We start from the raw sequence: 22,787 nt of genomic DNA, 5'->3' as shown, positions 1-22,787 counted from the left end.
ATGCAATTTGAGAACAATCTCCCTTTGACTTGTACTCATTCTTAACAGAAAATGAATTGGTGGGAAAACCATTTGCCAGGAGAGACACAGAAATTAATGGCATGGCATTGTATGTGACTGTGTGTGGCAAGGACACAGGCCAAGCTCGGCACGGACTCCTGAGAGCCAAATGAGCATCCAAGTGCCCAAAGCAGCATCAAAGCATCTCCAGAGATGAGCAAAGTTCCTAAATAAGCATAAATAATGAAGCTCAGGGCTCTGAGGAAGCTCATCAGTATATAAATAGTTCATTTTGAAGTTCTCTGTTATAAAACGCTATCAGAAAAGGGCTGATGTATGAATGAGATTGAGGCCTTGTGTGATTATCAGTGATCCAAAGGATAATGGGGGATGATAGAGATGGGCTGGGAAATACATGTCTAAAGTGGTGTGGTGCAGCAGATAAAGCCAGGAGAGTCAAACCCAGCACTGTGAGCTCTCAGAGCTGTTTTTCAGCATTTTTAGGAAAACCTAACCAGAGCTGTTCGCCTGCCATCACGAGGCAGTTCTTGCTGAATCTTTGGGGCTGCCCTATCCAAAGCATGTCCTTGCTGGTGCAGAGCCCATTCAAAGCACAGATATCAGCACCAACCCCTGCTAACAAGATATTGCCAATATTGCTCACACAGGAAAGTTGTAATGCCTGCAAGATGTCCCTTGTCTTCTCCAGGATAGAGTAGAATTTTTACCATCCACTGCTGTTATTCTCTTCCTCAGCATTTTCTTTTCACTGAAATTGTTCTCTGTGAATCCCCCTCAGCCAAAGCACTTCACCAGGCACCCTTTGTTGTGTGCAGCAGTTGCTAATATCCACCAGTACCTGCCACAGCTGCTGTGGTGACAACAGTGAAGTGTCCAAGGATTCTGCCTCTTCATCCAGCATTTCTTGTTTTAAGCAGCTTTAATGAATCAGGAGAACTGTGTGCTTTTCTTTACACTCTGAAATACAGTTTTTACCTGGCCTTTGTCTAATTGGGGGCAAGTATTCAGCACTTCTCACATCAGCCTTAAATACATCTGAACAGACAGAGTGGAAAATTGTCTTAAACCCTTTGGCATCCACTTGCTGTCAGTTGAATGTCAAGTCAGGAATAAAAATTGGCAACTATCTGTAGACTTCACAGTCATGCAGCAGGATTTGTGGGGCTGGATTTGCAGTTCAGTTGTCATTCCATGCACCTCCAGTGATGAGCATTCACGCCACAGCGAGGCATTGGAGCTGTCAGCTATCCAGGGCTTACTGAAATAACTTCATTTTGAAATGGACTGTCTCTTCTGGTCAGAATAATCAGACAGAACAACATACAAAATGTTTGACGTGTACTGGGAGCCTGAGACAGTCTCTGACACATGAAAATATTTGGAATAGTTCAGACTCCATTTAATGCTTCTCCAGAGTTTTGCAGAACGGTAAATTATGAGCTCTGTAATTAAGTTGTATGCTCCCTCTCTTTAATTATACTTTAATACTGTTTCTTTTAATAGAGATAGTGAAAGCCATTAATCAAATACTTCTCAGGCAGCTCAATATCACCTAAAAGGAAAGTAAATGTTAGCAGGGAATAAACCTTTAAACTTTGCTGTCCATAGTTATTCTCCAGGATTAACTACATTTTAGAACTACAAGTAGGTCAAATCTGCCTTCCCTGTTGGAGAAACAAAAAAATCAGCACAGGTGTTTTCCTCTGCATTTATGAGCAATAAATACATTGTTGTGGGGCTAAACTACCCATTTATCCTTGCAGTTACTGTGGAGTTTGGCACAGCCACATTGCAGGTATAGCCCAGAGCAGCCCTGCAGTGCAGGCAGGAGCTGCTCTGTGTGACCCTCTCCCATCTTCCTCAGCACCTCCAATTCTTTCACTGCAGGCTATTAGCCCTTCCTATTCCCTTTAGCTTCTGCCTGAGGACTTTTCTATGAAGGTGCTGAACTCTTTTCTGAACCTGCTGATGCCACCTGCCTCCACAACCAACCATGACAACAAAAGCCAGATTTATTCCTGCTGCTTTTACCATTCTAGCCCACTCTTCCATCAGTGCCCCCTGATTCTTGTAGTCATTTGAACATCAGGCTTGTGTTTGCCTTATCCACTAAAAAATCTCAGCCAAGTAAATCTCAACAGCATTTTTAGAAGATAACCAAATCAAACAGCCAAACTAGTCTTCAAACAGAAAATATGGTAAGGGAAATAATATTAGTTATAAAAGACATAACTTGTCAGCAGGAGCTCTGTGTTACCATCACTTTGAGATCACACTTGCATGTGCCAGCTCAGCTTATAAAATATTTGAAAGGGGAGTGCACATCACCTTCAGATCAGTGAATGCTCTCAAATTCTGGGATAAAACCCCCACATCACTGAAATAAAATCAAGATTGATTTTTTAAAGTTTCCTTGTATAAAGCAAAAGAAATGAGTATTGCTCATTCCCTGTAACCTGTTTGTAGAAAAATTTAGAGAAAAAAAATAGAGGCACATGTTTAAACACATTCCCTTGGTTTGGTTTTCTCTCTCTGCCCAGCACAAACTCCGCAGCTGCTTTAATTGCAATGCCTTGACTTCTTTCCACTGTTCAAAGTCAAAGGAATTCCAGTGCACCATACACCAGTCCCTCATTCCATGATCTCTGCTGCTGCAGCTTTTCCAGGAAAGGATCACAGTTGTAAGCTCAGGGATTCTCCCTGTGCTGTCTGTACAGGGGTCAGGCAGCTCCTTGATCAGAAATCAGCTCTAGGAGGCAAAACTGCAACTCTTCACCCTCCATGCTTACCCAAAGCACCACTTTTATGCATCAGATTTCTGGTTTGCTCTGTCAAAGGCAGCTGGGGTTGGCACTAAAGCACACAGAGCCCTGGACAAGGACCTGGATGTTTTCTGACAGGTCACTGAGCCGGAGCCTCATCCCAGCAGGTCCTTTGTGCCTGCTGTCCTGACAGCCTGACATGTGCTGTCAGGGCTCCTTTCCTGGCCAGCCTGGTGCTGCACCACTTCCCTAATCCACAGAGGCACACAGCAGGCTCTTACTCAACTCCTGATGCAAACCCAGTGTCTCTGATCCCCCCTAAATTAATATGATTGATGGTTGCTCTGTTATGCAAGCTAAATACTGAAGGCAGCACAGGACAGAAAGTATGAAAAAAGGTATTTATTATTTACACAACTGCTATAGTTCCTTAAGAACAATATATACCATTTTTTATTTGAAAGGGTCAGTCTTCTTTCAAATCCATGAACTGCATAATGCACAAGTGTTGGAAATGCCAAACAGCAGTCACATCACACTTCTATAGTGCAGGCATAAGCAGCGCAAGTAAATGATATTTTAAGAACAGTATGGCTGAATATTGTATTTAAACACAGTGTTTGCACTTTGACAAGATTTAGCTAGAAGAGAACAAGGGTTTTGTTCATGCTTTGTTAGGAATGTGACTTTCCCATCTGAGGTTTAAACCCTTTATCTGAGATATGGGGATTTTTCAGGCAGACTGCTTTTCACTGATCAAATAACAGTGGGTTTCTCTCCCTCAAACTTCAATCTTTTGTTTTCCAGTAAACACTGCTTTATAGTACAAGTTCACACACTGGGGTAAACTGGCCACAGAGGTGGTACTTTCCCATCTTACTGTCTTGCACAGAGAAACACTGACAATACTAATACATACCAAACTTAGACAACTTGTAATTTATAGACTTAAATACTGGAATGGGAGAGGGAGACTGTTTCTAAAGATGGAGGGAATAGAGGACTTATACAATTCATACACTGCCAAGGTTGGCTTTTTAATCAACATTTTTGGTCTAAATATTTTTTTTCCTAGTCTCAGAATGGTTTTGGTCTTTGATGGTTATGGTTATACTTCAGCAGCAAAGGAGAGGAAAGTATTTTGAGAAGTAACACCAGAACTGAATGCAAGAAAAAGCAACTGACTTGTTTCTCCCACTTTGAGCTTATTGCTGTGATCTTTCAAAAAACCCACAACCAACCAGCTGGAAGACCAAGTTTAGCAGTCGTTCTGGCATTGGGTCCAGTGTCCAGCACTATTATACTCTAGCACAAAAGCAAGGAAAAGTCCAATGATCTTAGTGATGTTCCCTTCAATTCAGTGCCACACAGTTTTATTAGTGTTATTGTCCTTGCTTCTTTGAAAGATACCTGAAAGAAACAAAGTAGAGATTTTTGCCAAGTAAGAGGTGACCACAAATATAGCTGAGATCTTAAGATCAAAGTGTGACTGCTTTCTTTTCTCACCAACAATCCTCTACTGATAACCAAAAATTAGAAATGAAATCAATACCACTTATGATTTTTATTTAATTTCAACATCTCTCAATTTCACGATAGGTTATCTTGCGGTAATTCAAAGTCATGTTTTACTTAGACTCTATCAGGCTTTTTAAACAAAAGGGAGGAAGGAAATGGAAACCTGTTTCATTCTAAGAGGCTGGAAAATTACAGCAGTTGGAGAAGTGGCTTTTATATCCTTTAAGATGAAAAGGCCCATTAGTAATGGCACTCCTTCAAATAAATTCAGGACATTAATGAACTGATGCAGCATAACCTGAAAAGAACAGCCCTGCAGCAGCTTCTCTGGAGAGTCTGAGTGACTCTGAACTGCTTGTATTCTGATCTCACAGCTCTCTTAGCACCACAGCTGGAGCAATCTGCCTGTGCGGTGTGAAAAGGCTTTGCAAATACTCTAGGAGAAAGAATCCAACCAATTTCACTGACAGTGTGAAATATCCAGTGAATTTCACTGCTTTTAAGGTTTAACATTTCACTTTCTGTTCTATTCAGAAAAGAAAAGAAAAGAAAATTTGTATCATTTCACTGCTTTTAAGGTTTAACATTTCACTTTCTGTTCTATTCAGAAAAGAAAATTTGTATCAAGGCTGTAAGGCTCCATTTTTTAAACACCAAAGGAGTGGTTTCCAACAGTTTTTTTCACATGCATTGAAGCCAGAGGGCTGTTGCATAAAACTAAGAATCATTTTGCTGAAGCCCTTCAGTTAATCACTTTCTAGCAAGAATTAGGATGCTAACTGGTGCCCTGAGCACTTGGAAAACTGTTTGTAAGACAGTTACTTGGAGCTGATGAATCCTGCAATACCACCCAACCCGGATGTGCCTAAGAACTACACTAACACAACAAAGCTTTCAAAGAACTTCTAAAAAGTTGCCTGAAAGGATTTGGGATCTGAACCCACAATCTAACTTTGCTGGGGTGGAAAGAAAGAGGTTTCCAGGGACCGTGTTCCTTCAAAATTCTTTTCCTTTTAGGATGCATAATTGCATAATTGGCAGGGCTGAGTGCTGGAGAAGTAGGAAAACACAGATGCATTCTGTCAAAATCTTATCATTTTAGGGAAGCTGACCCAACACTATGGCCCTATTAAAATTCTCCTCAAACTAAAGGACCTTTATAACTGTAAGCTATACAGTTCATCAGTTCCATTGTTTCTGGTCTTTATAGAGTCAGGGACAGAAGGAAGCAAGAATTTTGCCTTTTTTCTTACCTTTCCCAATGTTTGTGATTCAGCTCCAAAAAGTCATCTAATTTTGCTATTTCTTTGAGGTATTGGGTGAGCTTTAGAAGCTCCTTGTCTTTATCCCGATTTAAATGTGCTTTCATAAAAGGCCTTATCTGTACAAAAGAAAGAAACTGGGTATAACCATTTGATCACAGAAAGAAAAAGGCTTTAGATTCTCTATCATTTACCATCTGACTAAAATACATTTTCAGTACTATGAAAAGTTAAAACTTTTCACAGGTAACAGGAAAAAAAACCTTCTCCAGCAGTAGTCAGATCAAATTTGTCCTGTTCATGCAAACTGGACTGAGGGGGTTTTTACCTTGCACCAACCAGAAAAAAATTATTTTCTCTTGCACTTCTTCAAGCCTTCCCCCCGCCCCCAGACAGACTGATAAAATGATCTGGAATGGACTGTCACATTTTCTAATTGATTTCACAGAGCTTTTTGCAGGAGGGGTTTTCAGCTCAGCATTCTCAGTTGTGTGGTATCATTGGAACCAGATGCTTTTTTTCAGCAAAAAGCCCTTGACTACAACCAGAGCTGTTGTGAAAAGAGGTATCAGAAGCAAAGCTTGGAATACATTATTCCTGGGCCTTGTTTTAGTGATTCAGTGCTCTTGTCTGCAGCTGCTAACAATACTTTGACAAATATTTTTCCAATCTGATCAGAGGGACCTCTCTGGATAATCCCCTCCCAGCAAGATCTTTGCCATTCCTGATTCTCCTTCCAGTTAAGACAATCTTTCTAGATCTCATCAACTGCTCTCCTCTTCACATCATGGATACTTTCAAAGAGATACCATCTTGAACTTCTGCATTTGAAAACACCTTTTTCTTTTTTAGAGAGATTTATGTGAGTTCTTTTAGTACAACACTGCTCTACCATCTACATGTATGTAGAAATTTAAGCTGCATTCTTATTCAGAACCAGCAGTAATAACAGAGCACGCACTGGTTCACAGTTGTATAAAATGAAATATTTGCTGTTCTATAGTCAAAGTGGCTCAAAGTACTAATTATTTCTCATATAGAATACTTGTGATTATCCTGTCATACTATCATGAAGTACAGCCAGTTGTTATTTGACTTCTTTTTGAATATGACCACTCTGGAGATGGAACATCACATTTTCAATGGTGTCTGTCAGCAATGCCCAGGCTGATTACAGCTTGCAGGTATAACTCGGGCAGAAATAACAATTTAATTGATTTTAGTAATCTCTTAAACACTCACTTAATAGTGACACAAGGTTTATTTAATACTACTATTAAGGAAGTACTAAACAAGACAAATGGCACTGTGAATTAAAAGGTTTAATAAAACATGCATTTTTGCTAGTTAAGAATAGTCTTTCTTTATGCTACAGCAAAAAAGTAGGAGAAAGTACTACTTGAAGTATCAAGAAAAAGTAGCAGTAAATGAAAATTCCAGTTTCCATTACCTTGAGTCCATTCTGTGGGTTCATCAGGAAGTTTCGGCCAATATCATCAAACATAATAGTATTTTTTTTGCTGTAATATTCTGAAAACTTTCCCCAGATAACACCAAGAGGCTTCACCTGCAAACACAACACAATACAAGGTGTCTGAGATAAATCAGATCACGGGCAGGAGATGAAAATGCCATCTAGAGGAACCTGAGTCCTAACTTGAATGAACACTTGTATTCCTTTGCTTTACCATTAGAAGGTAGTTTGGCTTTAACAAAGGAAGATGTGAAATAATACAACATAAATACCCCCCACATAAGGAAAACCTTTCTGTTGGCACTAAGTTTTCTTGCAACAGTTACCTACTGTTTGATTTGAAAGCTCTGACATCTAAAGATACCACTCAAAACATTAATAGAGACCTTCAGTAGAAAAAATCTGTGGTTCCAAGATTCTTGCAGTTTTATTGCATGAAAACCCTCAAACAACTTTTCTTGCTGAGTATTTTAAAGGAGTGTGATAAAATGCCAGCAGAATGTAGAAAAAGATTAGGAGAAAAACTGGTACTTACATCTATGAGTCCTCTGCGAGGAGTGTGCACTGTTATCATGGCAGCACTGTCCAGCATGAAAGTGATCTTGTAGTTTGCATTGGTACTCACCCCAAGCTCCTGCATCACAAAGATTTATGATTAAAGCTTCTAATTATGACAGTTTTACTGCTCAACAACTGGAACCACAATTATAGTACATTGTTTGTCACGGGGTGAGCTGTGGAGGTTTACCAGAGACACACTAAAAATAGATACCTAAGGAAATTTGCATTTGTTACATAATGAGGATCATAAAAGTGCACAGAGGGATTTATTTTTAGTGTTTAATATGAGGAACTTAACAGCTGATGCTGGCAGAAAATCAAAGCAACTTTGCAGAGAAGGCAAAATTCAGAGAGGTCTTGCTCATACCTTCATGCACAACCTCTCACAAGTTCTCCACACCTCAACTTAACTTTACAATTGTGTTCTGGCTGCTCTTTGTTCCTCACAGTGATTTGCACAAATCACAGCCTAATCCAAGATGGAATACCCAGGAACATCTCACTGTCACTGCTCCCTCCTGCACATGTCCAAGATAACCAGTGTAAGTGTCAATTTGCACTTTTAAGATTTGGTAACTCCTGAAATACTCCAAGGAAAACAAACTTTTTAGAAATAAAAAACTTAAGACTAGATGAGGGAGCATCATTTCCATTTCAGATCCTTTCCAAAGCTGAACAGTACCAGTAAAATCTGCTGACTTGGTACAACACAGACATTGTTGACAACTTCTGGTGTGTGAAACAGCAGCAATATGCAAACCTGAGTAACAGTGAGAAAATACCCACTGCAGCAGCTCTCTTGCAACTATCCAGCCACACTTACCTGATTTGTTTTTATTTAAAAAAGCAATCTTGCAAATGAAATGCTCTTCCTACCTGGGTCAGTATCCTGTTACACTGACAGAACCAGCTGTTCAAGAATGTTTGAATTTCAGGCACAAAAAGGTGGTAACTGAGAGATTAAATTTGCTTGTCTGATACTCCCTTCTTTTAAATGCTGTTCCTGTTTTGTACTTGAAACCAGAAACTTTAATGCCAGCTATTGCTGGAATCACAGCCCCCTGATCAAAAATGAAACTTTGGGAAGGAAGCACCCCTGGTGCCATCAGTTTAAGGAGAAACAGAAAGTGGCATCTAGTGGCAGGAATCTCAATGCATCAGGGTCCAGGAGGAAGGATGGAAAAGCAACCTGGAAATGCAGAAAGGTGACCAGTGCAGGGGAAAAAGCCCAGTTTTGTACAATGGTTTTCCACAAGATTGAGTCCTAGCACTGCTGTGACAACGCAATATAAATATGTGACACTGCCAGAAGAACGCAATGTTTGCAAGGCTCAGCACTGATTTTACTCCACTCCATAGTTCTGACTAAAGATTTTCATTTCTAAGAAGCATTTTTGTTTAGAAAACATTGTAGCAATTAATTATTTTGAGGAAAAGAACACTGGAAAAATGTGTTTTGCTCTCTAAAAACCTGAAAAATAGTGCATAATAAAAGCTTAAATTTGGAAAGGTTTTTCCTGGAAATAACTTTTGATTTATAAACACAAAAAACCCCTAACCCACCAACCAAACACACAGCAATTCTTAGTAAGCTCATTAGATTTAAAGCTGACTGTAAATATGTTTACCACAAGGTCAGCTGTTCAAAACTGGCTTCCTGCCTGATTCCAGGAGGAAAGAAACCAGAAAGTGAAAGAGCTCTTATGGGATGTTTAACAAGGCAGAGGAAGCAACAGAACCCCCAGCTGCAAGAGGAAAAGATAAATATGAGAAGAGTTTCCTCTTGATAACCTACTCCAGCATGTCACATCTGTCTGCTCCTTTAAAAAAATCACATTTAAAGACTGGAGCTCTATAATTAGAGGTAAGATGAAAGCAACTGTGCAGGGCTGCGTGACGAATCCAAGTTACAGCAGGTACTGACTTGTGTTTAGTTCTGCTAAATTTAGCACCTACTGCTGATAGTTTGTGTGGAATTCTAAAATTAGATTTAATCTAGTTTTGTGATAAAGATCATTTCAAGTGACTGTGGAAATTGAAACAACTCAGTTATGATTCATACAACCTCCTCTGTTTCTAACCTGCTCTACAATGCTGAGCATGAGCACAGCTGCATGAAGGGTTACCCAGACCAGAAACAAATCACATGTTTTCAGAACAACTTACTTTCATTTTGGCTTCAATCCACTTCATATTAGTAGCAGCTGAAACAAAAGGGAAAAAACAGAAAGAATATTTCATCAAAATAAGTCATTGGCAGGGGAAAAAAAAAAAAAAAGCTAAGAAGTTCACTTAATATGTCATTTTTTTGTTGCAGCTTTTAGGGCCTTAAAGAAAGTCTTCCTTCATGGAAGTCTATTTTTATTTGGAGAAGCTTACTTTTCAAATTAACAACTAGATGAAGCACTGCAAATATTTAAAGCATTTTCTAGATCAGCTGTTACTGAACCACAGCCTGTAAGACCATGGATACACCTGGCTTGAGGAACCCACTGCCTGTGCAGGATTTCCTCCTGGAAACAATGATAGGAATACATAAAATCTGGAAAGGACAAAGTGTCAACATTGCTTCCTGATCTAAGAATATGGAGAAACATTGTTCAAGACTATGAAAATAGAATTTTGTTATGGTTTGAATTTTAATATGGTTTGAACCCTGCATTGGCTAAAGTCTGCTCTCCAGCTGTTGGACAGGAATTGAACTATAATGCACAGGCAAAGGATCAACCAAGCACCCCTGCAGACAGGAAAGTTTGGGTCATTTGGCAGCTCACTATGTGTTGTCTGCATTGAGGTTATTTGTAAAATCACTATCAGTGTTCTGATGTTGATTATACAGCTCTGTTTCAAGCACTTCTTTGTACAAAGTAACAAAGTGAAGTGATGCTGAGCTTTATCCTGTCACTAGACCCATTCCTGTGAGCAGTATGTGGGGCTTTTTCACATAAGAATTGGTATTTTTCTAAAATATCTCTAACAGTTGTGCAAATTACAGCCAAATGTTTCTGTATCATTTTAGATCTTGTGACTCACACTAAAAAGCAATATAAAAGCCTCCCACCAGGAGTCTCTGCTCTGGATGACTATTTACAATAAATTCTCAGGCATAGAGTGTAATACTTACACCAAATTACAATATCATAGTCCTCATAGGCAGAAGTCAGGAATTCATGAAGGTATGGCCTCATCAGCTCTACCCCAGTTTCAGCACATGACCTGTGGTCTAAACAGAATATAACAGATAAGCAATCCAGTATTAAAGTATTAGATATTAAAGTCCAGTCTGATTTTCCTTTCTATCCACAGATTCAAAGAGTTTCATGAGGGAAGCACTGAAGCACTTTAAGGTCATGAATGATTTGATATCAAACTCCCATTCCCATTTTAAAGGTGGAAAGACAAAGCAGAGGGAATATTTATCTGTTGGTCTCACAACTACTTGAGGGCTTAGCAATAATTAAATCAAGAGATCTCTGAGTGTGAATATCTTTGAAGAGTCAGGGAAAATCATCTGTGCACTTAGCAAATTGGTAACTGGCCAGATAGGAAACAGATTCCTTCAAGCCTAGTCCAGTCAATTGTGTGAACATATATCAAGCTCATTTCAGAGATGAAAACATTGCTGCTCCAATTCCAAAACTGCTGCAAAATCTGCCAGCAGAAGACCTCTCAATAAAAATTTTAAACTTAGAAATAGGTTGAATTTTGATGTCAGATTGGAAGTAAATGTCATCAAAAAGGAAAGCTAAGGAAAGGCATAAGGGAAGGTATTATTTACTGCTCACAGTCATGCTGCCACAGCACACCTACAAACCAGAAACTTAAGTTAGAAGGAAAAATCTGGCTTTAAAAAAAAACCAGCTTGACAGAATTTTCAAGAAAAACGTGTTTTTGTGAATGTTTAGTAATGATATGTAAATAAAATTTGAAGCTGTTCTCCCACACCCCCCAAAAGAAGAGTCAATCAGGTACAGAATGGGATCATTATTTTACAGTATCTTGCCCTGCTACTGTGATGGTCAAGATACAAGTTATCAAGGGAAAGACTATCAGGACAAAAGACTAAACTGCTGCTTTTTTATGTCCTTTTGCAGCAATTAAATAGTTGCTGCACTAAAATCTACAACATGCAACATTTTAAAATGTGAGCAGAAGACAAAAATCATACAAAGCAGAAGTTGTACAGCGCAGCAAAGCAAAAATCAAGAAACCTGATCTGGCAAATAAATTGAGCTCTTAAACAAACAAAAACCACAAATTGTATAAAAACTCACCAAACAGTGTATAATCAACATCTAGCACCAGCAGCTTTTTTCCTTCTCTAGGGGGATTCAGAATTTCCACTTTGTATTCTTTAACTCTACGGGAAATTTTTAGTAGATTTTCTTCCCTGATGTAACAGTGCAAAAAGTTACAGTTAGTTAAAATGTACACTCTACAGTCTGTTACAACAAACTGTTTTAACAGCTTGAACTCCTAACCTATTTTCTACTTCCACAACTTCCTCTTCAATGTCAAAGTCATTGACCACATCATCATTATCTGGAGGTGGCCCAAGGACATCTTCCTAGAGGAATGAAAATAATAAAAGATAAAAGGATCAGAGAGGGAAAATAATAATGGATACCAAGCTTCTGTTACTGCACATTGCAGGAGTACTATTTAACCATAATTTTTTCACTTTACTAGTGGAAAGAATTACTAAAGTATACTGATGATTGTTCAGATTTAAAAAGTGAGCACCACAATAATAGGTTTGTATGTCAAGTGCAGAACACCACAGGAGTTTATGACTACACTGCTCTGAGAGTTCTGCAGCAAAATTTATTTTACATTAAAAAATGCCAACAGAAATATATTGTACTATCATTTTTTAAATGATAACTGGAAAATTCAAAATTTAAAATCACAATTAGGAGACACTAAGCATCTTTTGCTGTTTAAGCTAATAAACAAGCAAATTATTTACCAAACTCTCTTCACGAGTGCCCATCATCATTATCTTAGTATTTGGTTTCAACTTGAGGGCTCCAAGCTTAACATCATCATCTGCAGGTTTGCCTGTAATGCAGATTTTTTTTTAAATTGAGATAGAGATTTTAGAAAAATGTCAATACATTCCATGTGTAATTGAAATAAGCTCCCTGTAAAATACCAGCTATGCCAAGCTGTGTTATCATCCATCATCTTCCACATACAGTTCTTGGTTTTGGCTGGGATTGAGTTGATTTTCTTCTTGGTAACTGTTGCAGTGCTGGGTTTGGGGTTTAATTTGAAAATATGTTGATGGCACACCAATGGTTTAGCTGGTGCCAAGCAGTGCTTGCTCTAAATCAAGAACTTTTCAGTTTCCTGTGCTCTGCCAGTGAGCAGGTGCACAAGGAGCTGGAGGAACTGGGCACAGGGATATTCCAGAGCACAGCACTCATGGCCAGAGCATAAACAGGGGGAATTGGCTGGGAGACACCGACTGCTGCTCAGGGACTGGATGGGCATTGGCCAGTGGGTGTGAGCAGCTGCACCGTGCCACTGCTTTCTCTTGGGTTTTAGTCCTCTTTCTCCTCTTTTCATTACTATTATTATAATAATTAGTATAATATTTTATTATCTTTCAGTCACTGAACTCTTATCTCAACCCATGAGGTTTACTTTTTTTGCTCTCAATTCTCCTCCCCACTAGGACAGGGCAATGTGAACCACTAAAAAATGACCAGACAGATGTATTAATAACAAACAATATCCAGTGATGTATGAAGTGTCTGTATTCATGTTCATTCCAGAGCTACAGCTGGGAAGTGGATGCTCTGTTATTGCACACATCCAGCCCAGGATTAGGGGATGTTTGTCCTTAAACACCTCAGGCACATCCCCAGCAAGCAGTAAGTAAGGACAGTTACCCTTCATTTTAAGCCCAAGCAGTTTCTGACGCTCTGGTAACACTCCAGTGAGGCCCTTCAGAGACTGTTTCAGGTCCAGCACTGTGTCTTCTTCTGACAGTGAGGTTATTGTGTACTCCTGTCCACCCCATTTTATTATGAGAGAGAGAGACATCCTTGAAGCATATGTTCAGTGTTACTGTCTGAAAAATCTGCTGCAGGAGGGAAACACAAAGATCATGTAAGGAAGAAAGAGGAAAACTACTCTTTCCAGAAGACAAACCACAACATCTACTTAAATCATTGATTCTTTATTATATTGGACATCAAAGAGCTGTTTGTTTCCCCTGAGCAGATGATAAATGTGTTGAGAAAGTGCTGAAACAAAGGGAGAAAGAACAGTGTTAAAACTGGGGCTCTGAGTTCCACTTTGATGTTTTTAGCAATGTCACATTCACATCTGCTGGGTGCTCTGTGCAGGTACAGCCTGTGCACTGCACACTCGAGCAGAGCACTGCAGCACCACAAAAGCCATTGCAAAGCTCAGAAATGTCCTCTGCAACACTTATGCAACCAAACCAGCCATGGGCGCCTTTACAGATGTAATAACACAACAGCAAGTATGAAATCCCCAGCAGATATGAGCCCATAAAAATAGTTCTGAGCCCAACAGTTCATTTTTGGCACTGGATTTCTCTAATCCCTTCCACTGTGCAATACCTGCACTAATGCACACCCCAGGTCACATCTCACTGTAGCAATATCAAAGCAGGAATTTGAAAACAAAGCCAAAACACACACCCACACAATGCAATTACACTCAGAGAACTGCATTTTCATGGCAGTGCTGACAAAATAACCATAATTATACTATCTTTAATTTACACAGCATCGTTTATACAAATTGTATTTAACAGTTTAGTCCTACATCAAACACAGCAGAAAAACAAGATTTTTAGCTTAATGCAAAGGAAGAGCATGTTTTTTCTCTGTTAGGGCTTAGAAATAGAATCAAGGAGATAGAAAGGTGTGAAAAGGCTGCTACAGACAGTCAGGAGATGCAGAGAAGGCCTCTGCACCACTGTTGGTGAAATTGTAATCAAATGACTGATATTCAAAAAACAGAGCACATCTGTGAAAAATCTAGGGTTATCAACCTTCAACAAATGCAGGTCTAGCAATTCTAAAAAAATCTCAAAACTCTGATCCTTCTTCCTCTCTGACTTTGTATTCTCAGAAATTACCCACACTCTCAGAAAAAAAAAAATCTTTCTCTTTCACACAGTAAAGGCTATGGGGAAGAAACCTGCAATTGCTCAGGCACAGCCACCAAGCTCAGAGCAGATGAGAATTAGTCTAGGTACAACCTCCTTGCTAAGGATATTACAAACCTCACCTCCACACTACTGCCTCTGAGAGCCCTGAAAACAAATTGAAGAGGAAAACTTGTATCACTGGGAAATGAATTTTTTTTTTTTATCTAAAATTGTCAAATCAGATTGGGACCTGGCATGACATAATTGAAGAGGAAAACCTGTATCACTGGGAAATGAATTTTTTTTTTATCCAAAATTGTCAAATCAGACTGGGACCTGGCATGACACGGTGAAAAAGACTCATGAAAAAGGGGTCTTAGAAGCACTAAGAAATTCTGAGGCTGTATGGTATTGACACAGTGTCATTATCATAAATTATTCCCATCCATAATCCTTAGACCAAGTCAGAAAGGAGAGTTTATTGTCTGTTTCCTTACCTGCGCCATACACCTCAAATCATTCTGCAAGGACATGCACAGGGCAAGAACTGGAAGAAAACTTCTACAGTCTCTGTCCAGCGCTAAACTGAAAGGATCATCCCTCCAAAGCTGAGCACCTGAGCAACCCCCAATCCCCACAGATCTACAGCTCTGTCACCACAAATGCTACAGGAAACACGACACTTCTGTCCCCTGCCAAAACACTCAGGGGTCCGAATCAAGGAAAATGGGAAAATGGTTTGGGAGCAGAAAAAGACACAGGGATTTCCAAGGGTTCCACCATCGGGGCTGGGCGCTGTGCAGAACTGAAGCTAATTTTGCTTCCTTTGGTTAATTTTGGGCCACCAAGACCCAGTGGGTTGGAAAGCCACGGGTCACAGAAATCCTTCCAGCTCTGCTGTTAAACTGCAGCACCACACCACTCTCCTTGGAGGACGGAACAAGCACCCACATCTCTGAGCTCGCTAAGCAACACAACCCCAACCCCCTGGAACAGCCGAGTGCCGCGGAGCGCTCGGGGCCGCATCCCCACAGGTGTGGGACGGGGCCCGGGGCCGCCGGCTGCTCTGTCAGCGGGGCTCTCCAGCCCCGGCGGCGGCGGGTCGGGCCCGGGCAGCGCCGAGCTCCGCTGAGGATGCTGCGGGCCGGGCCCCGGGTGGGGAGCAGGAGCTCCACGGGGCATGCCGCGGGTCGGGCCCGGGCGGGAGCAGGAGCTCCGGGAGCCCTCGTCCCCTCAGAGCCGGCCTGAGGCCGAGCTCGCCGCGGCCCCGCGGAGGCCGGAGAGGCGACTTGCACGGGCAGCTGCTGGCATGAGCTGCCAAAATAACCATAATTATACTATCTTTGATTTACACAGCATCGTTTATGTGTAAGTTGTCTTACGCTGCCAGCTGTGAAAGGAGTTTATTGTCTGTCTCCTTTTGTTTATTCATGTTGTTGTGTGCCCAGGGATCGCGCCTGAGACCCTGCAGAGCTGCCTCCAGTTCTGGGGTGGAAAGGACGTGGAGCTGCTGGAGCGAGGGCAGAGCAGGCACCGGGATGGTCAGAGGGATGGAGCAGCTCTGCTGGGAGAGCTGGGATTGTTCACCTGAACAAGGGAAGGTTTCAGGGCTACCTAATTGCAGCCTTCCAGGACCTGAAGGGAGATGGCAGGGAAGATGGAGAGAGACTTTACGGTGGCCTGGAATGACAGGACACAGGGGATTGGTTTCAAACTGAAAAGAGAGTGGGTTTAGATTGGATATTAGCATGAAATTATTTTCTGTGAGGGTGGTAAGGCCCTGGAACAGGTTTTCCAGAGAAGTTGCATTTATCCCATCCCTGGAAGTGTCCAGGGCCAGGATGGATGCTGCTCTGAGCAGCCCGGTCCAGGGGAAGATGTTTTCCCACAGCTGGGGGTTTGGAAGGAAATTACTCTTAAGGTCCCGTCCAGCCCAAACCATTCTGATTCTGTGACTCAAAACTCTCTTTGCTCCTAAAGCTGACTCTTTACAGGCACATTGTGGTGTCTGTTGACACTTTTTGACTCCTGTTGGGATTCTTGGAACTGCCTTCAGCTGCAGTGGTTCTGTGCTTAGGCAACAGAGGTAGAAGGAAAAAATAGACTTTGCCACAACATGACCTTTTTCACTCAGCAGTTCTGCTTTGCAGAAACAGTTTAAAGGGAAGAACATTATTGTGTGGTAAAGTGTGGTTCCTTATGTGAAATCACGTGGAGGTGACAGAGACTGGTTCAGCTTGGTGTCAGTAGAGGTGGTATTAAATTTGAGGAAGGAAGTGAAGGTTTCAGTCCTCCATTACCTTATGTCTTGCAGTGTTGAGAGAGTAGATATTTTTTCCTGTTTAACTTGGTAATAAGTAGGGAATGGAACAAAAGAGCAGAGGTAAACAACTGTACACTGAGTAGAAGTTTCTTCAGAGTGGCTGCTGGAACTTGCAAGAGCCACTCCTGCTGTAAAGGAATCTCAGTGGAGAAGGGCAGTATAAGCAGAAACTCTGTAGAAGCCTGATCTCCTTCCTGAGAGGACATTAATTTAATTTATTTCCTGCCTGGATATGTACTTTTGTTCTGTATTCAAGTTTTATGTAAAAACACCACTTCGGTTTCTAGAAGAGTGGTACAAATGGGAAACCATTGTAACAGCTGTTCTTGTCAAGTTTAGTTTCTGACTGCACCTAAATCCACATAAAACCAGTCACTCTGCTTGTGTCCCAGTCACCAAGGGTTTGCTTTTTGCTGGAATGACACACACTTGTCCTCTGCACAGAGGCAGCCTGTTACAGTAGTGCTGGAAAGCTTCCAAAGCTGCAACTGGTAATTAAAGTCACACCCTGTCATGAAAATATGCACCCTCCAGGCCTGCTTAAAATTCAGGCTACAAAAATGACATCCAGTGTGATCACCTCTGTATTTGCAGTTTTGTTAAAAATACATTTTGTTCTTTTCTGCTTGGCCTTTAGGAAGCTCTCTTGAAAAGGAGGCAGTAGGGTTTTGGGTTTTATTTTGTTTTTATTTTGAGGAGTGATACGAAAAAGTATAAGAATGCATATTTAATTTCTGGTCTGATGCTGATGTTTTAGTATCCTTGAAAGATGCTCTGATCCTGACAAGATTCACGTGGTGCAGATAAATACATAATTTTATTTAGCTGTGAAACACATGGTGGTGCTCAATCCTAATGTTACTAAATGCAAAGTGGTAATTTGACTGAAAACATGTAATTACAATTCAAAGTCCAAACAGCACAATCTTTATATTGAGGAAAGTGTTTCATGGTGGGGCTCTCTGGGTTTGCACTGTGGTAAATTAGCAGGGCAAGGAGGAAGGAAGAGCAGTGGGAAAAATTGAAAGCAAATGCACGTTCCCTTTCACCTTGATGTGCACTGCTACATCCTGGGATGCTCCAGGGTGAAATAAAAAGTGGCTGCATGTCAGATTGATGCCTGCTGGCTCCCTTCCCGTGCCTCGTGTTCACATCACGCATTTCTGATGCTTTTGTGCAACATGCTCCTGTGCATAAGTACCGAAGCCCAGGAGCTCATCTCCTAAATTGCTGTTCATGCTCCATATAAGAGAGCAAAATTCCCACTAGCAGCTCTGGGAGATGCTGGGTAAGAGTCCTTTGAAATCATCATTTAAAGCTGAAAACCGTGCAAACCTCAAAAGGTTGCTTTGAGAATGAAGGGATTAGATCACATCTCTGTGATAAGAAGGAGTTGGAAAGCAAAAGGTGATGACATTGCAGGGCTGAGAGGTGCTAAATATTTGTTTACTCAGTGACTTTAATGAGGGAGAGTCAGTGCAGGTGTTAATGTGCTGTTAATTTGAAGGGGCCAACAGCACAGATTTCAAGATCTTAAAAGTTTTGTTTCCCAAATTTCTTTTTGGTTCAGAAAACTCACTTGAATATACAACAGCCTTTCTACCCCACTTCTAAACTGAACTCGTTTGGAAAAAATCTAGAGCAGAGCCCATATTCTCCACTAAGAACAGAATAATCTTTAAAATACATTTTGGTACCTGTATTTTATTGTATTATGCTTTTTGCTTTTCCCCGAATGCCTCTTTTTACCTTATCCTATGATACTTTATTGCTTTTTCCCTTTCTCTGGTTTACAATTTGTTCTCCTTTTCCCTTTGTAAACCAGTGTCCTGTCTCTGGTTTGCAGTTTGTTCTGAGCCGGTGGTAAAGGCAGTGATGTCTGAGAATGTCAAACTCTGCAATTCCGATAGCACCCAAGTGTTTGCAGCCTCCTGCCCTGCTGATCACCCGGGACTGCAGCAGAGCAGGCAGCGGGGTGTGCTGGGCACTGCCATCCCCGTGCCCCAGAACTGCAGCTCTGAGTGCTCCCTGTGATTCTGAGTCACTGTCACTCCGGGCACAGCTCCGAGCGTTCCCAGAGTTCAGTGATGCTGCAGGAGCTGCCAGCTCGGTTGGAGACTCGGAAATGTCCCCAGTTTGAAGTGAAGCACATTTTCAGGTTATTACTAATACAGTCTCTGTCTCAGCTGCTTTATCAGTAAAGGGGAAGTTGGAATAATATTTATGTGGTTTCCTTACAGGAGTTTTTTCAGGATTATTTAGTGAATGCTGGCACTGCAAGATGATATAAATACCAGAGGCTTGTTCCCTTGTACCATATGATTTTCCACCTCCTGAATGCAACTGTTATTCTTCTGCCACTATTCAGCCCAATGATTTTTATTTTATTTACTTCGATTCTTTGTATTCTAGATTATGCCCCACTGGCAAGGGATCTTGGGAAAGAACTGTGATGCCTTTGTTCACTGGACAAAACCTGATTCATCCCTTTCCTTACATCACCACACAGCTCTCCAGCTTCCCAACACAGAGATTGCTCTGGCTTTCCTTTAGGTATGTTGAAAATCACAGCAGCTGTTGATGTGTTTGGAGTCAGCACTGTCCAGCATTATGAGAGGGGTAAAGATATATGTAATCAAAGGAGAGATTTAATGATCAGTGATGCTGCAGGAGTGGCTTCCTGAAAAGAGTAAAAACAAATAGGAAATTGAGAAACCAGTTGAATTCTGCTCTGAAAAGCAGCAGGAATGAGAGGAAAAATTAGGAGATGATGAGAAGCTAAGTGATGGCAGGAAATTTAGGAAATAGGGTCACAGATAGTGAAAACCAGGAATTTTTGAGATGGGATTCTAGAGTGAGAGTAGTTTAATCTGAGATAGATGCACTGACTCTGTTTCCATTGCCCAGCAATGCTTCCAGTTTCTCTTTCTGGCTATGGGTTTCTGCAGGAATTAAACTTTAATTAAAGTATATTTGTTCCTTTGTTTAGTGAGTGGGATAAAATTGCAAGAAGGGAACACAAAGGCTTTGGGGACTGGCTGCCAGCAGTATACACGAGGTACCAAATTAGCTTTCACAGGCAATCTTAATTTTTGCATTGATTAACTTTTTGTCCAATAACCTACTCATTAAGACATTCCTTTGCTTTTGCATATGTATGTATGAATATTTTTCGAAACAATGGTTTATAAAAAGCTTCAAATAAAACTGCCTATGTTATTGTCCACCTTATGCATGCAGTGTCCTTCCACGTCAGCATATTTTGCTGCTCTTTGAGAATTCTTATGAGGGATTTTCTTTGTAAGCAGTTTGGGGTGCTGGCATGTGTCCATCTGCATGGACAAATTAAGCTTCCACATTTTCTGAACTCTGAGAAAGTCTTTTCAAAGTTTTAATGAGATGTCACCATAGCGGTGCCCTTCAGTCCTCAGCTGCTGATCACTGAAATTCAGGAATCCAAAGGCCTTTGTTGATAATGAGAGATGAATAATCATTGAGTTCAGAATTCTCAGCCACCCAGTGTCAGATGCAGGAGACTTTCAAAATTCTGGAGAAATGAAGCAGAAAGTTGAGGTGCTTTTAAAAAGCCATGCCTGAGAAGACAGTAGTAATGCCACATACCTGATCTGCTCATTAGAAAACCTTTGCTTTTGTGAAGTAACACATTTCCACAATTAAATTCTGAGAGAGGACAGAATGAAATAAATGTGGGGTTAATTTCCTATTGTTTGCTTGCAAACTGAAGTGGGAACTCTACAATACTTTCATTGTATAATTACTTCTAAAATAATAATATGTATTTCCACTGCAAGTCCTATAAATACCTGTTGTTTTCTCCAGCTGTGAATATGTATTTGTCTCTGCTGCTTGCTGTCTTGTCTCCCAAGCAGCATTGCAGAGAGGTAAAACTTAGAGATCGCCCCAACCTCAGTCAGCACCAAACCAACCCACAAAGAATAGACAAGAAGTGACTCATGATTTTTTTTTCCCATGTATGGCATGAGTAGACAAGCAGCCCCTAGAAATGGAGCTGAAATTCTTATGCCTTATATGACAGCTGGTTTATATTCCCTGTGATAAGAAGTGGGGTACTGGCAAGGATGCAGTTGTGAGTGGGCTGAGCCAGAAGAATGGGGTGGCTGGAGACTGGAAGCTTTTCCCATGTTCTCTGCAGAAATCCAGAGTTTGGAGCAGTGTTTACCCCAGGTACAAGAAAAGGATTAGGTGGCAGTGGCATGATTGATAAACAGATATGTAAAACAAGAGCTGCAATCACTGGGGACACTGGGCAGGTCAGAGGAGCCCTGTGCAGGAGGGGCTCAGTGAACCTCCTCAGCCTGACCAGAGCACAGAGTGTTTATGAGTAATAACCACATGTGGGTGTCCTTTGTTTGGCTGGATCTGCAGGTTTATTCTTTCTAAATTTAATTTAGGAACACTTGCATAAAGTGATAGAATTGAAATAAACATTTTGCAATACAAAGCCTGCTGTTTTTATTTAAATCGTATTACAATCTGAAGCTTGTAAAAAATGGTGCTGAGCTGTTCCATGGTGCCTGCAGAGGTTTGGGAGACTCCTGTCAGTTGTGCCATTGGATCTCCTGCCTGCTGCATTCTGGAGTGACTGGAGTTGAGGAGAAGACTGGCCCAGGGGGAGCAACAAATGCACCAGCTGAGGATGGATGTTGAAACTACCCTTGTCTCCTGGTGTTTGGAAAACCTTCAGCTACTCAGACAAAGTAATTTTGCAAAGCACAATGCAGACAGACACCCAAACCCTTATTTTAATATCTCTGCTTCACAGAGTTAAAGACGCTGTGTTGAGGTATTGTTAATACCTACGTCTGTGAATGCTCCAGTTCATTAGAGATGGAAGGAAAAAAGCAATTATTAAGTTGGCCAGCCCAACCCTTGTGAAGTACAGGATTTTCCAGTTCAGTGTATTCCCTCATTCCTCACCACAGCAAAGTTTTCTTTTTTTTTTTCATGTTCCAGACAATGTGGCTTTGTATTTTTTTTCGAACAGTAAGGTAAAAAGCATTACTCCTTTTGTGTCATAATTTTTTCCATAACATTTAAGAATGTGTTCTAGGGCTTGGCCATGTAATCCTGACAGGGTGAGTAAGTATTGGTGAGACTTTCCATGCAAGGTCTGTGAGCTGCAAAGTATGAAACTGTGCTGGGCTGGGAGGGAGCAGCCCCGGGGTCGGGTCTCCAGCTGAAAAATGACAGTGCAGAAATACAGCAAATCTGGTGCTTTCCTGGTTGAACTCACAACGAAGGTGACTGGAAGCTCTGCAGTACAACACTGGAAAAAACAGAGTCAACCTTAGTATTTGAAAGTAACACAGCACTTTGTGTTCCACAAGACCAGTATTATTAAAATAGCAGGGCTGCCTTTCAAACATCTGCTCAGACACCACCTGAAATTTTGCTGACCGACTTCTCTGAGTCATCTCCCAGGCTCGAGCTGCCCTGGCGAGTCCGCACGTCCCGGGAGGACCCAAACCCCAGCCTCTGCCTTTCAGGGGTGTGGGCGAGCGAAAGGGTCCCGGCGTTACGGACAGAACCCGTTCCCGGCGGGGAGCCCTCGTCAGCCCGAATCCCGGCTCTTTTCCCCCAAAACCCCGCTCCGCTCCCTCCGCCCCCGCCCCGAACCTGCCCGGGGGGGAGCGGAGGAGCCGCTCCGCGGGCGGGGCGTGCGCATGCGCGGAGAGGCGCGGCGCGCGCGCGC

General features: G+C 41.4%; 1 protein-coding gene across 1 annotated transcript; it reads right to left on the bottom strand.

Moving 5' to 3' along the window:
* Positions 1 to 3,170: 3,170 nt before the first annotated feature.
* Positions 3,171 to 15,831, bottom strand: UBLCP1 (ubiquitin like domain containing CTD phosphatase 1). The gene is made up of 11 exons (XM_039701545.1): positions 15,228 to 15,831; positions 13,496 to 13,689; positions 12,568 to 12,659; positions 12,080 to 12,165; positions 11,873 to 11,988; positions 10,723 to 10,821; positions 9,765 to 9,802; positions 7,573 to 7,671; positions 7,014 to 7,130; positions 5,555 to 5,682; positions 3,171 to 4,193 (listed from the first exon to the last, which is right to left on the bottom strand). Exons 2-11 carry the CDS (start codon positions 13,647 to 13,649, stop codon positions 4,166 to 4,168), a joined length of 957 nt encoding a protein of 318 aa, XP_039557479.1. The 5' UTR covers positions 13,650 to 13,689; positions 15,228 to 15,831; the 3' UTR covers positions 3,171 to 4,165.
* Between the last annotated feature and the right edge of the window lie 6,956 nt (positions 15,832 to 22,787).

The sequence above is a fragment of the Passer montanus genome, unplaced genomic scaffold (assembly GCF_014805655.1).
Source record: "Passer montanus isolate IOZ18808 unplaced genomic scaffold, ASM1480565v1 scaffold15, whole genome shotgun sequence".
NCBI classification, from domain to species: Eukaryota; Metazoa; Chordata; class Aves; order Passeriformes; family Passeridae; genus Passer; species Passer montanus.
This window is presented reverse-complemented; position numbering and strand designations above follow the sequence as displayed.